Consider the following 15,706-nt stretch of genomic DNA (forward strand, 5'->3'; position numbering starts at 1 on the left):
TCAACATCCTTTCAGGGGCTGAATATTTCCAGTCTACTCCAACAATGCCCTTGGTGAGGGATTATAGCTAGAGCAGCACAAATTTACCACCACTCTGGGAAAAAATTAGGGTGCACATTCCAAGGAAGGAAGTGGTACTATTTCCTACATGGAGAGGGGGTACATGTATTCTTAAGACCATTCAAAATGTGAGGAAGGGAACCAAAACGGTCAACGAACCTAACACTCTCACTTTACAGATAAGGAAACTGAGCTCAGAAAGGTCATACATGTCACAGATTGTGAAAGTAAATCCAGTCCCCTCAGAAGAAGTCTGAACCTCAGTTCACGCAAGCTTAAGTTTCTACATGTTCTATGCATTCATTTACTTGGGGTGGGAGTGAGGAGGGGACAGAAAGGTACTAAGGGTAAAGAAAAAAACAGCAATGGGGGGCTTCCCTGGTGGCACAGTGGTTAAGAATACGCCTGCCAATGCAGGGGACACGGGTTTGAGCCCTGGTCCAGGAAGATCCCACATGCCGCGGAGCAACTGAGCCAGTGCGTCACAACTACGGAGCCTGCGCTCTAGAGCCTGTGAGCCACAACTACTGAAGCCCGCACGCCTAGAGTCCGTGCTCTGCAACAAGAGAAGCCACCGCAATGAGAAGCCCACACACCACAACCAAGAATAGCCCCCACTTGCTGCAACTAGAAAAAGCCCGCACGCAGCAACAAAGACACAACACAACCAAAAATAAATAAATAAAAATTAAATTAAATTTAAAAAACAGCAAGGGAAGTGGATTTAAGCCTCAAAATTATGGGAAAAAAATATAGTCTAATCCACACACACACACACACACACACACACACACACACACATACACACACTCACACACAGTTTAGAATTAAAGTTCTAGGGAGGATATTGGTCGTGGGTCCTCTGCCTTTTGGCAAGGGAATCTTCATCACTGATGCCGGCCATCAGGTACTTGAGGCCTGTGATCCAGGTGCGGGCCTCCTCAGGGTTGGAGGTGATGAGGTCCAGGGACTCCATGTGGTTGCCATGGTAGATGGTGAAGCAGCAGCTGGGATCAAAGTTCCCCTCAGCCTGTCTGTGGAATATTTCAGACTGCCGACCCTCGGTGACTTTGTAAATGGAGTCAATAAGTACTGTGAGGAAAGAGATACACAGTTATGTGGCAGGTGAAGATACGTAGGCAAAGCAAAATCATCTTAAAATTTAAAAATAAAATTCATTGTCTGTGAATTGTGATATTAAGCCCGAATGTGAAATACAAGCTCTGTCATTTCCTGCTAGTAACCTTCTCCATGTACCATTTTACTCTCCTGGACAGCCAGACAACACCCTCCTGGGTGTTGTGTCAGGGTATTGAAATTTATGATAGGAAGACAGATATGCCCAGCAGGACAAGAAGGTTGGTAGAAAAGGGGGCTATGAATATGTCAAATGTATAGTTTATACGTTTATGCCAGGAAAACATACAAAGACCTAGAGCCAACTTTGACATTTTACAATATGCATAAAACAGCCATTAAAAATTGAAGGGAAAAAAAATTGGGTGGTAACCAAATAGCATAGCTAAATGTGATTGGGATTTATAGAGAGAAAGCTATGAGGGTAAAGGCAGAGCGGGGCTTAGAGAGGCGGAGGGGAAAACACAGTGGCAGCCAAGGGAAAGAGACACAAAGATTCAGAAACATGAGGCCGGCTCCACAGATGCTGAACAGGCCATTTACACTGGACTGAAAAGCTCAAGAAGGAGAGTAATGGGAGATAAAGCTGGATAGAGATAAGTCGAGCTGGAGGCTAGATTATGAGGAGCTGAAGTAACAGACCAGAGAATAGCATTATTTAGGTAGTGGAGTAATGCTGCCAGTGTGTGTCACAGAAGCACTTGCAGAGCGGATTACTTTAGACTAAGACAGTATTTTTTGTTTTTTTGCTTGCTTGTTTGGGGGCATGAATAAGAAGGGTTGCAATCTTACTGATTGCCCATATACACTGTCCACGCCTCTGCTCTGCCTTAATGGCACGTTCCCAATTTGTCTTTCTAACTCGTTCTCCACATGACTCACAGGGAAATGAGCCTATGCCCAGCCCCCGGGCAATTTCTAGTGGGCCCAAGCCAGTGGAGTGACCCCACTTCTATGTCCTATGATTGCTTTAGGTTTGGGAACATAACCCAGTTCTAACCAAGGAGACATGGGCACCCTGCTTTGAGAGAAGGGTGTGGAAAGGGGTTCTTCGCTCTTGAAAAGGAAGCACTGAAGAGAAGGTTCCTTTCTGCATCTTCACCATCCTATCAGTTGTGAAGCCAGGTTGCTGCTGCCTCGATTATGATGTCAACACGCAAGGGACAGAGCCAAGGGCACTCAGGGAAAACAGAACTAGAGACTCAATGTCCCATGCCTGAGGCCGGCCAATCTGAGTTTCTTGTTATGTGAGAGAATAAATTTGTGTATCACGAAAGCCTAATTAGTCGAGGTTGTCTATGAGCTGAAGAGGAAAGCATCTTATCTGATCGGGGCAGAAGAAACTAGCAAAATGGAGCTTGGTTAGGAGACTTTGTAATAGGCCACCGGAAAGGTGAAGAGACCCTAGACAAAGAAGACCCCTGTGAAAACAGGAGGGAGGGAGCAGATGAGAGAGACACTACAGGGGACTCAGCCAGGACCGGGTGCTGAGTGTAGAAGGTCTGGGAGAGAGGCTTTACAGAGGAGACAGATCAACGCTATTTTACTTGATATCACTGAAACAATTTTGTTAATTCATTCATCAGTTAACTGTGCTCAGAGTATGTCAAAACACTTTAAATCCCACTGGATTTATGATGTCCTTTACTTTTCATAGGAAAATAAAAGATGTCAAGTTATAAAACCTCATATCCCAACTACAAAAATATGTCTCCAACACAGGGGAAATATTACCGTTTACAGCATCGTGGATAAGAAAACTTTTTATGGATTTAAATTCCTCCAAAGGATTAACAAAAGTAAAAATGGTCATCACTTATTCTGTCTCTTCACATTCTCTAACAACTGACCCTAAAACTTGCAGAAATATGAAAAGTCTACAGATCTGAAGCTTCAGAGCCCACCCAATAGAACCCATGTGTTACTATGTCAAGCCAAACAGAGAATTCAAAAGTTAGTCTTACTTTTTGCCTTCTCGCTCTTCCTAGAGGGTCTCCATCGGAGGCGGGTCCGGTGCTCATCCAGGTAAAAGAGCCGGACGAGCCCTTTGGTCCCACGCTTCAGTTTGATCATCTGTGTCCCGGACTGCATGACACTCATGCATCTTTCAACTGCAAACAAGATTAGAGTACATTCAGCTTTCACACAATGCAGGTGAGTCCTGGTGTTCAGAAACCTTACTGTCAAATAAAACTTCTGATCACACCCTAAACGCTCAAGATCCAGAAGACAAATTTAGAAGAGGTAATCTGAAGAGACAGCTGTTAAAGAATTGATTCATCGGGCTTAAACCAGTAAAAAGCCTTACTGACAGAAATAAAATGCTACTTCTAGATAAACAATGCATTACTGTTGAACAAAGCATATTTTGCTCTATCTGGCAACATGCCTTTTGGTATAAGACCGATGATAATTTGGTGCTTGAATTTATGTTCATAAAGCAAGCTCTCAGACTTCATGTGAAAACTTGTGAATTTTTATATAACCAGCAGTAAAAACATCTTATGATAATGCTTCAAAATGCAATTAGCAAAAACACGACTGGCAAAATGTTTTAACAATTGTTGAAGTTGTATATGGGTTCACATTATAATTTTATGTATGCTTGAAAACAGCTAAATAAATGTTTTAAAATGTGATGAGGGGCTTCCCTGGTGGCGCAGTGGTTGAGAGTCCGCCTGCCGATGCAGGGGACACGGGTTCGTGCCCCGGTCTGGGAAGATCCCACATGCCGCGGAGCGGCTGGGCCCGCGAGCCTTGGCCGCTGAGCCTGCGCGTCCGGAGCCTGTGCTCCACAAAGGGAGAGGCCACAACAGTGAGAGGCCCGTGTACCGCAAAAAAAAAAAAAAAAAAAAAAAGTGATGAGGAAAAATAATCAAGTTTTCACAATTAAACATAAAATATTTGTTAATGAATTTAGCTGCTAGGATTTTCTAAGTAGAGAAATAACTTGGTGATTGAACTCAGATAAAATCTAAATCACTTATTAGCCAAGTTAATGCTATCATTTAAATTCTCCTCTTTGAGATGAACCTTGATGGAAGTGAGCATTTGTATCTATTGGTGGTGTCTGTTTCCCTTTCTTTGTTAATTGCACCCACTTTTCCTTTGGAAATACTTCTTTCCCATTCCATGTGCCTTTGGTGGCCTGTCAATCACCCCAAGCAAGAAATGGCCACCTGACTTAAGCTGAGAGCAAATCTGACTCCCTTTCGAGGAACATACACCCTGAGTAGAGCACTGAATGAAAACAGAACTGAGTCATTTCAAAGTACAAGATTTAAGAGACACTCCTGGTTGGCCTCCCCAAGATGTTACAGTTGTCACAGTTACTCTTCCTGAAACTGGCAAATTATTCCATTTTCCCCTTCGTTCTCCAAGTTATACAACACTCTTCCAAACGCCCTTTTCTCATTGCCTCAGCCAGAAACAGCTTCTGTTTCACCGACTAATATACATAGGCACAGATGCAACCATTAAAGCACTAGGAACAACTGGCTCTGAGTACCTACCTGATCAAGCAGCCTACCGTTAGATAAAAGAAACGCAGCAAGTCAACTCCAACAATGTTAGACTTCGGCTTCTTTGGCTAACTTGTCTTTACTAGGAAAAAACCTGATCCCAAAGCTTAACATTGTATGCACAGAGTACTCAAGGTAACTTCAACATAACCAACTTCCACTATTTCCTCCATGCAGAGCCTTTCCTTCTCCCAAAGAAATCAAGGAAGAACTGCATAAAATCAAGCATGGTTTTGGGATTTGATTCTGCAAGAAAGGTGAAGTGTAGGTTGCTCTTACCCATTTCATATGACATACCAAATATACAAGTAACAAAATACTGCTTAAGAAAAAAAACACGCAAACTTAAAATGTTTACTTTGAAGACCAGAGCAAAATTTGAGATTTGGTTTCATACACATTAGTAAATTTACCTACCACTGAGCACCATTCATTTAGGTAATGAAAGCCACAGATTTGAATTCTTGACAGTCACCCTGACCATCTCACACCAGTAATTAGAGGGAGACCAGAAGACAGCCAGTGTATCAAGATAAAATCAACAAGTCTAACCTCGCAAGCCAAAACTCCCAGAAAAATCTATTAGAACTTCTTTGGCCACTGACCTTAGGTCACATCAGTAAGCAGATAATCACAGTCACCCCCTGCACCATGCACATGGCTATATAATGAGGTGAAGCAGAGAACAAGGAGACTTTGACTTAAAGAGGTTAAATTTCAAGAGCATGACAAAAACAGAAAGATAGATCAACGGAACAGGATAGAAAGCCCAGAGATAAACCCACGCACATATGGTCACCTTATCTTTGATAAAGGAGGCAGGAATGTACAATAGAGAAAGGACAGCCTCTTCAATAAGTGGTGCTGGGAAAACTGGACAGCTACATGTAAAAGTATGAGATTAGATCACCCCCTAACACCATACACAAAAATAAGCTCAAAATGGATTAAAGACCTAAATGTAAGGCCAGAAACCATCAAACTCTTAGAGGAAAACTTAGGTAGAACACTCTGTGACATAAATCACAGCAAGATCCTTTTTGACCCACCTCCTAGAGAAAGGGAAATAAAAACAAAAATAAACAAATGGGACCTAATGAAATTTCAAAGCTTTTGCACAGCAAAGGAAACCATAAACAAGACCAAAAGACAACCCTCAGAATGGGAGAAAATATTTGCAAATGAAGCAACTGACAAAGGATTAATCTCCAAAATTTACAAGCAGCTCATGCAGCTCAATAACAAAAAAACAAACAACCCAATCCAAAAATGGGCAGAAGACCTAAATAGACATTTCTCCAAAGAAGATATACAGACTGCCAACAAACACATGAAAGAATGCTCAACATCATTAATCATCATTAGAGAAATGCAAATCAAAACTACAATGAGATATCATCTCACACCGGTCAGAATGGCCATGATCAAAAAATCCAGAAACAATAAATGCTGGAGAGGGTGTGGAGAAAAGGGAACCCTCTTGCATTGTTGGTGGGAATGTATATTGATACAGCCACTATGGAGAACAGTATGGAGGTTCCTTAAAAAACTACAAATAGAACTACCATATGACCCAGTAATCCCACTATTGGGCATATACCCTCAGAAAACCATAATTCAAAAAGAGTCATGTAACAAAATGTTCATTGCAGCTCTATTTACAATAGCCAGGAGATGGAAACAACCTAAGTGTCCATCATCGGATGAATGGATAAAGAAGATGTGGCACATATATACAATGGAATATTACTCAGCCATAAAAAGAAACGAAATTGAGCTATTTGTAATGAGGTGGATAGACCTAGAGTCTGTCATACAGAGTGAAGTAAGTCAGAAAGAGAAAGACAAATACTGTATGCTAACACATATATATGGAATTTAAGAAAAACAAAATGTCATGAAGAACCTAGGGGTAAGACAGGAATAAAGACACAGACCTACTGGAGAACTGACTTGAGGATATGGGGAGGGGGAAGGGTGAGCTGTGACAAAGCAAGAGAGAGAGGCGTGGACATATATACACTACCTAACGTAAGGTAGATAGCTAGTGGGAAGCAGCCGCATAGCACAGGGATATCAGCTCGGTGCTTTGTGACCGCCTGGAGGGGTGGGATAGGGAGGGTGGGAGGGAGGGAGACGCAAGAGGGAAGAGATATGGGAACATATGTATATGTATAACTGATTCACTTTGTTATACAGCAGAAAATAACATACCATTGTAAAGCAATTATACTCCAATAAAGATGTTAAAAAAAATTTCAAGAGCATGAAACCTTTAAAAAGATAACTTATAAATGGTAGTTTAGAGCTATGATTCAGAACAGTGTTTGGATTTAGACAGCCTGGGAAAGAACTCCATATCTGCCACTTATTAGCTGTAGGAGGTTAGGCACATTATTTAATCCCTCTGTGCCTCTATGTCTTTGTGTATAAAATGGCAATAATGTTACCCCTTGAAATGTTGTTGAAGACTGAATGAGTTAATTCATGTAAAGTACTGAAAATGATGCCTGGAACAATATAAACACTATAAATGGTAGCTATTATTACAGTTTTATTACTGATATTTTAAAAAATAAATGCCAAGACAAAAATACATGAGAGTCCATAGTAAAAAGAGAATACAGTGTGCTGGGATGGGGTTGAGTGTAGTAATAAAACAGTGTCAATGGAGGCTTGGGGACAGGAAAGAGCAGGGGTATGATCAGAGGATAGGAAAAGATGGTCCTCTGTCTATGGTGACCTAAAAGGGGATTAACAGGATATTTGATTCTTTGGGCCAGATAAGACTAGGTGTCGGGGGTTAGGAATGCTGGCCTAAGATTGAAATCCAACAGCAATAAGAGAGAGACTCACTCGATATTTCTGAGCAAAGGAGTCGTGGGATAAAAAAACAGAATTCAGGAAGATGTCTGTTTGGGAAGAGAGAATAAAATGAACTGTTTATACCAGAACAGAAAATTGAATTAACTGTACCATCAGAGATCTAAAGCAAAGACTACAGACCTATAGAAAGGACCCCCTATATATCTGGCATGGTGCCCTCTACTTTATTCACACTGCCCCTTCTTTCCCTTTACTTTTCACAGTCCCATTTCTTTTCCCTGAAATGGAACTGCTATGGCTACAATATTCTCAGCATTTTAACAGGAAAAGCACAGTGATATAAAAGTTTAACCACTTGCTTGAGCTAATAAATACCGCCTATCACTTAGCATCAGTCCAAAGAAACCCAAACATTTTAGAAAGTGGAATCCAACCCCTTAAAGAGGGAGCGTGTCTGAATAATACATTAAATATTCGCTAGCTTCACATTTATCCCACCAACTCATCCATGGGCTAAAACTCCAGCATTACCCTTTGCCATGAACAAGTACATATGATCAAAATACACTTGGCAGAGCTAGGGTATGAAACAATGTGCTGCTTAAAGTGTTTATGTAGTCGCTTTATGCTTTCTCCATGATGTTCCCTGTCACACAAAAAAAGCCACATAGTCAGTCACCTTGAAAAACTCAAGTCTAGTGAAGTCCTGAAAGTCATCTAAACCCATTTCTCCCTTCCTCAAACGAGACAGTCCATTGGAGCTGTACAGCTAACCAGAGAAGGAGAAACCTCCTTCTTTCTAACTCATTCCCACTGGGTAATAATCACCCATGTTAGAGACAAAATATTCTTCCAGTGTCAGCTAAACTACTTAAGGGCCAGCATAATCTCTTCATGTTCTACCTTCAGTTGAGATAGGTAAGAGTACCCACTATAAAAGTCATTCACCAGCCATGCCAGATCAGTAGATTCCATAAAATAGGGTGAGAAACAAGGAGACAAAGGCAACATTCCAGGGGCAGGAAAGCAAAGGAAGAGTGCCAGAGGCTTAGGATGATGTAACCTCATCACACACATTTCCATTGCCGCAAGGTATCTGGGGAAAGTCTGCAAATGCAGGTTACAGATTCAGGCAGCTACAAACTATGTCTCTGATATCACATTCTCCCTGTGGTAGCCTTAATATTTTTAGAAAAGAAGTTTATTTGGATACAATGCAGCAATGTTCAAGAATATTAAGGGAGAAACGCCCATGAGTCCATTACATAACACGCATACTGTTCTTGTCTATTGTGCTCCAGGCCTCAATATGAATACATAGCTGACATATTTGTTGCAATCATGATATTTCAGCCATTTGGCACCCTGCTTTTTTTTCATTTGTATTGTAAACAGCTTTCCATGTTTTTACAGACTCTTAATAATTATTATTTTAATCGCCGCATAACAGAATAGTATAAATATTTAAAGAGCAGAACAGATGAGTAGAGGACTACATTTCTAACTTTACTACATAATTAGTTTTAAAACTCTCAGTCTCATCTGTAAAATAAAAGGCATAACAAGTGGTCTATAAGGTCCTTTAGAATTCATCTCTTTAAAGGGATTAAATCAATCATTTCTGCCACAGTTAGTTTAAAATAAGTAAATTTCCTTAGGGTTTATCAGTTCACTAAGTCCCTCAAGCAGAAAATGCTGTTAAAAAATACATTTCCTATTTGAAGCATTGTAGTAGAAAATATCATTTGGGGGGAGAGAGATGCCTAACATTGCCACTAAGTCTATATGGCATCCAAGTGGGTTCAAGTCTTTAAGCCAAGGTCGAATCAGAGAAAATCACATTCTGTTAGGAATGCCATACATGCCACCTGATGACAGCTTTGAGATATAACTTACATACATTAAAATTCAAATGTTTAAATGTACAGTTCCATGGCTTTGGCATATTTAGAGTTGTGTGATGATCTAATTTTATTTTACTTTTTTTTTTTTAATTTTTTTGGGCGCGTTGGGTCTTTGTTGCTGCACGTGGGCTTTCTCTGGTTGTGGTGCGCAGGCTTCTCATTGTGGTAGCTTCTATTGTTGCTGAGCACGGGCTCTAGGCGTGCAGGCTTCAGTAGTTGCAACACACGGGCTTAGTAGTGGTGCCCAAGAACACATGAGCTTTAGTAGTTGAGGCATGTGTGCTCAGTAGTTGTGGCTCGTGGCTCTAGAGCACAGGCTCAGTAGTTGTGACGCACGGGCTTAGTTGTTCCACAGCATGTGGGATCTTCCCGGACCAGGGATTGAACTCATGTCCCCTGAACTGGCAAGCAGATTCTTAACCACTGTGCCACCAGGGAAGTCCCTGATGATCTAATTTTAGAAAATTTCCATCACCCCAAGAAGAAACCTCATGCCCATTTGCAGTCACTTCCCATTTTCACTCACAGTCCTAGACAACCACCAACCTACTTTCTGTCTCTACAGATGGGTCTTTTGCAGATATTTCATATAAATGAAAATCATACAGTATGCAGCCTTTTGTGTCTGGCTTCTTTCACTCAGCATAATGTTTCTGAAGTTCCTATGATGATTGTGTTCATTTGCTTTGTCTTCTCTTTCGCCTTCTTCCCTGACATCACACGAAACTCTTCCACTGTCACTTAGGGTAAAAATGATGCAGAATGGGAGACTAGCTGAATAAAATAATATACACATAACACAAGGCAGTACTATGCAACTATAAAAAATAATAAGATCTCTATGAACTGATACAGGGTTTCCAGGAGATAATAGTAAGTGAAAAAGGCAAAGCGTTAAGTAAGCATATATACATTTATAGTATGCTACTTCTTGTGTAATAAAAAAGGATGGGAATTTTTTAATATACAAATATTGTTTATCATCACAAAAAGAAATGTAAGAAGGATAGCCCAGAAAACAGTGAAGCTGGTTACCTATAAGGGTTGGAGAGAATTGAGTGAAGAGGGTAAGGAAGGGACTGATATCGCTCGTAGGATCTTACATGTTCAAAGTTAAAATCGAATCAGTGAGAATGAGAGGAGTGGAAACAAACACAAAAAGTAAACAAATTCATATACACATAGACACGAGTATTTGTGTATTTGTACGCTTGTGTGTACATATACACAAGCATACAGATCTTCTATTTCCTAGATCTGTTCTCTAAAAGGCCAAGAAGCAAAATCCCCTCTAATAGTAATGAGCACACCTGGTGCCCTGCTCATTCTCTGCTCTAAAGGTCACCTTGAGACCGTTTCTCACATACAGCCTCATGGCCATGCCTGTGCTGAGACCATACAAAAATATCACTTGCACTCTCTTGTAAACACAGCTATTCTGGGACACTGATCAACAAAAACTGTGCGGAGTGGGCAAAAATAAAGTCCAGATCCTCTGCAAGAGAATCTTTTCAGCCAAAAGGTACATGAAAAATGTGAATTGATTTCTTGCCAGCTTCCACAGATCAGAGTAAATCTGTGTGGCTGAAAGGGATTAGTTTCTGAAAACAATTTCATTTCTATATGGAAACGGTACCAAACAATGCAGGTAATGTTTCTGTCAAAGGAAGGAAAGGGAGATTTCCTAAAATCATCAGAGCAGAAGTAAAGGGTATGCTCAGGTCTCAGCATAGACCAAAAACATATTTTGGTACCTGGTACATAGTGAATCCTGAGACACCTTGTTGATGGGCTGGATGACAGAGTCAGTCCAGATTTAGGGACAGAAGGAGGGGTAGCAAAAAGAGCTCTGGTTTGGGTTCCGTCACTAGCTGTGTGGACTTCAGAAGGTCACTGAGTATTGCTGATTATCCTACTTCCCTCAACCTAAAAATATATTTTTCTCTAAGTTCTGTGATCTGGCTGATCTGGCTTTCACAAATATTATTTTACCTTTCAACAAGCTGAAAGCCTAGTTCAATCCAAAAGCCTATTAGAATAACTTTAAAGGAAAAATAAAAGCTGATTAACATCTGGATCTCTTACTACAGACGTGAATTTTCAAAATGATCTTTATATAAAATATAACTGCTCTCACAGGGAATGGCTTCCACTTGAAATGCTCTTTCATGCCAGTAATAAGGCCTTCAAGTCAAATAATATCAGCTTATAAGTGTGCTTACAAACAGCCGTGGAGAGCTCCACTCTTATTAAGTCATGATTCTTCCCAGTGAAGAGCAAACAATGTGAAGTTCATTGATTTTTTTTTCATTGCCTAAATCACTCCTGTGTAGAAGATAAGATTATTTGAAAGGCTTTTAGAAATTAATTGATTAGCAGTAACATTCTAGAACTTGTTTGCAAACTCTGTATACACATAATCACTATGTTTGCAAAGTTGATAAATACATATGGGAGGATTTAGGTCAAAGAAAGGGTGAAATGAATTAATCAGTAATTTTTTTAATGTCAGAACCTTTTTTCTATTTTATTACAGCCTTTCACATGATACTTTCTTTTTTAACAAGACCTGTTTTATATTCAACAATTGTTTCTGGTCCATAATTGTTAGCCCTGGGGAACAATTGAAATACAAACAAGAATTCATAACAAGATCATTTTGTTGGTTTTATTTTAATGTTATCCCATGGGGAAGGGCTACATGAATTAATTTTAAAATTCTAAATTTAGTTCCATCTACTATGTAAAGAGTTTTCTAAGTCAACATAAGAAATGACAATGTTGTCACCATTCAACAATATGGTTTGTATATATATATGTATATGTATGTATGTATATATATATATACATAGACTATAGATCCTGTTCTGTCATTTATTTAATGATATGACATTGTACTGAATACTTGGGAGCAAAATTCCCAAGCCACAGTAAATACCGAACTGTATTTATAAAGACCATTGCCATCCAGCAAGGCTCTTTCATGGTTCTTCACCCTGGCTGCACATTAAAATCACTTGGGCACTTCCTTAAAAGTGTTGATCACAAAGACCCACCACATACCAATTAAATCAGCATCTCTCAGGGTACAACTGGACTGGGCATCTATTTTGTTTGTTGATTTGTTTAGTCCTCCCAGGGATTCTACTTGATATCCAGAGTGAAGACTACTGACATATATTATGTGACTTATTCCTCTTAATATCTCCGTGTAGTAGGTAGAGATAATTAATTGCCTCTCATTATAGAGTCAGAGAAATGAAGAACCTGTCTGAGGTCATAAAGCTAGGAAATGGCAGAGCCAGGTTTGAAATCAGGTGCCCTGAGCCCTGGAGCAACTCTCATTCTTTTCCATGATGTGGACTGCCTACCTTCAAGTCCTGTCTAGGCTGCTAACTGGCTCATCATTGATAAGTCTTTCCAACAGCTTTGCCTCCGATTTTCTCATCTATAAAAACAAGGAATCTGTTTGCTGGTTCCTTAGACCCTTTCTAGCAAATACTAAAAATCTATAATATACCAGGTCTAGCTTTGTAAACTTGATCACAGTGATACTACAACTTCGTGGGAATGACAGCTCTAGTAAGTAGTATGTAAAAATAACAATAAAATAGGAGTGGGATGCAAAAAAAATAGGGACAATAAGGGATGGGGGTGGGGAATGTGGCATGGATCAGGTGAACTCCAGAGAAGACAGAGTTTGAGCCTGACCCCTGATGAAAATAATAAGAGCACTTGGTGCATTTTTTACTTTGTTCTTGTTCTAGGTCTGTGCACATTTTTTCTTCCCGCTTAGAGTATGCAAACAGTAGCTGTGATTACTTTGAATGAATGATAAATACTCTGTTTACCACAGTAAAAATTAGACCTTGACATTTCTTTTTAGTAACTAGAAAGCCAGTTTCATTTATTGCTTACTCCTCAACTTAGTTGTTTCCTTGGTGACACTGGACAAGGGGACTTAGTGAGGCTTAACCTTCCCTAAAACCAGTAAAATATTTTCCCTTAGTTCTACAAAAACTGCCATGTCAAAGCACAAAAGCATCTCTACTGCGCATATTAAAAAGAATAAAAAGTTTACTATACCATGTATTAATTTCAAAATGCTAGCTTGTTGTTTGACTGATGGTTAGGTCAAAATGGAAGGGTACACAGCTGTTAGGAGACAGAAGTCAACTGTGATCCTTGGACAAATCCAACTTCTCTTAAGGCAGCAACTGGTCCCCAAGCTTGGCTTTCTTTGAGATAACAGACTCCCAGACCATGTCTCCAGAAATCCTTGTTCCTTGAGAATCTGTATTTTAAAAGCTCTTGCAGGTAATTCTGAGGCCCATTTAAGTTTGGAAAACAGTTACAGGCACCATTACTGCTCACCATACCTGTTTAGCATGTGGTTATTGGGAGCCAATCAGCTTCCCAGCTACAGCACTTAATTCAGAGTCACTTAAATGTAAGAAGCAAAGGCTTACTAGCTCAGTTGTATATTAGGATGTTAGCACAAAGTCTCATCCCCTACTGAAAAAATATGAAATATCCCAGTTAAAGCAAGTGTTAAAAGATATGAAAATTCTGATTTTCAAATAATCGTTATTGATTATGTCTCTATAACTTCTTGTCCCCTTGGGAGCTGCTCAGCACCTCACAATTTCAGATCTACTCTCACTTGTAATTAGCTGCTAAGTAGGGCAGAGGTGCTTTCTTAGTTCGGAGCCTTATGACCAGTCCGCATTTTATCTGATCTCACCTATACCCCAACCAGAGACACTTCTTTGAAAAGCAAGATACCTCGACAGGAAACTTACACAGTGGGCTACACACACTAACACAGAATAAGTGTCTGTTGAGGTTGTTAGTGTCTCATTTATTTCTTTTCTTTCTTTTTTTTTTTTTTTTTTTGCGGTACGCGGGCCTCTCACTGTTGTGGCCTCTCCCGTTGCGGAGCACAGGCTCCGGACGCGCAGGCTCAGCAGCCATGGCTCACGGGCCCAGCCGCTCCGCGGCATGTGGGATCTTCCCGGACCGGGGCACGAACCCGTGTCCCCTGCATCGGCAGGCGGACTCTCAACTACTGCGCCACCAGGGAAGCCCTCATTTATTTCTTAAAGTCACTGTACACACTTTCCACTTACCTCCTGTTTTACTTTAATTGCGTTTTAAAAGAATGTCTATTTTGTACTCTAACAAATTCATAAACCCCCAGCAGTTCCCAGTTCTTACACTTAAGCCTCTATATCCCTCAGCAACCACTGGTTTGCAGAGTCAATCCTTTTTTGCCAAAAACAGCAACAACAACGACAAAGTCAAGAAAGTTTAACTGATTTCATGCAAACTGTCCTAATTTTGTCCACAGAAGTCCTACTTCTGTGTGCCTGTAAGGCTTTCTGTCTGTGAGTCAAAGAACAGAGAATGGAGAAAGAGGTCACATTTTCTTTAGAAAACAAAGAGCTTCCCTACCCCCAAGTCTCTTTATTTTCAGGCCAATGGTCTCCCAAGGGCTGAAGGAGTCAGAGACCACCTGCTAAGCTGAAGCAGGCCTGGCACCTTCCAGCCACAGCCAGTTGGAAACCAAGTTGTATAGCATTTAAAGCAGGGACCTTATTTCTGCAGCAGGTGGTTTTGTGCTGCGGGGGGAGAAAAAAAAAATCCATGATAAAAAATTAAAAAAAAAAAGGTCTCCCTGTGGTAAGGAAAATGCTTCGGCATATCCCCTCAGGTTTATTTTTCGAAAATCATTTGCCCCTCACCCCAACCCTGGTCCTAATATCATAAGCTTTTCCTTTTTTGTTTTTTTAATACCACGTAAACATCACTAAGTAACTGAGCATTCACCATAGCTTATTTGTAGCATTTTGATTAGAGTCGTTATCCCAAATCACTGACTACAGATCTTAAAATCATTTTTTTAAGTAGGAAAATCTAAAAATGGGAGAAAGATGAAAAAACCCGAAAACTTTTTTTAAGCAAAATTTGCATGTATAATCAGAGCAGATGTGCTATAAAGTTTTCTAAATAGTCAGTCCCCCCTGCCCCACAAAAAGGCCAGCATTAAAACCAAAACTAACTGGTTACAAGACTCCTTGAGTCTCTCTGCATTCAGAAATAATTACACACACTAACACATGCATGTGCATGTGAACACAAACATTCTCACACTTCTTCAGCAGTATAAGGATGTCCACCAAGCAAGAACAAACAGGGCTGAGAAGTGTCCATGATCACCCTATGACTGGTGGGGTAAATCTTGGGAAGCATATAGGA

At 40.2% G+C, this 15,706-nt stretch overlaps 1 protein-coding gene across 1 annotated transcript in view; it reads right to left on the reverse strand.

Moving 5' to 3' along the window:
• PLCH1 (phospholipase C eta 1) overlaps window positions 1-15,706 on the reverse strand; it is a 237,967-nt gene that overhangs the window by 107,995 nt on the left and 114,266 nt on the right. Inside the window, exons 3-4 of the mRNA XM_032631291.1 lie at window positions 3,162-3,308; window positions 910-1,152 (exon numbers count right to left, since the gene is read on the reverse strand). Coding sequence (XP_032487182.1) covers window positions 910-1,152; window positions 3,162-3,308 — 390 coding nt within the window. The remainder of the gene's footprint in view (window positions 1-909; window positions 1,153-3,161; window positions 3,309-15,706) is intronic.

The sequence above is a fragment of the Phocoena sinus genome, chromosome 4, assembly GCF_008692025.1.
Source record: "Phocoena sinus isolate mPhoSin1 chromosome 4, mPhoSin1.pri, whole genome shotgun sequence".
NCBI lineage: Eukaryota > Metazoa > Chordata > Mammalia > Artiodactyla > Phocoenidae > Phocoena > Phocoena sinus.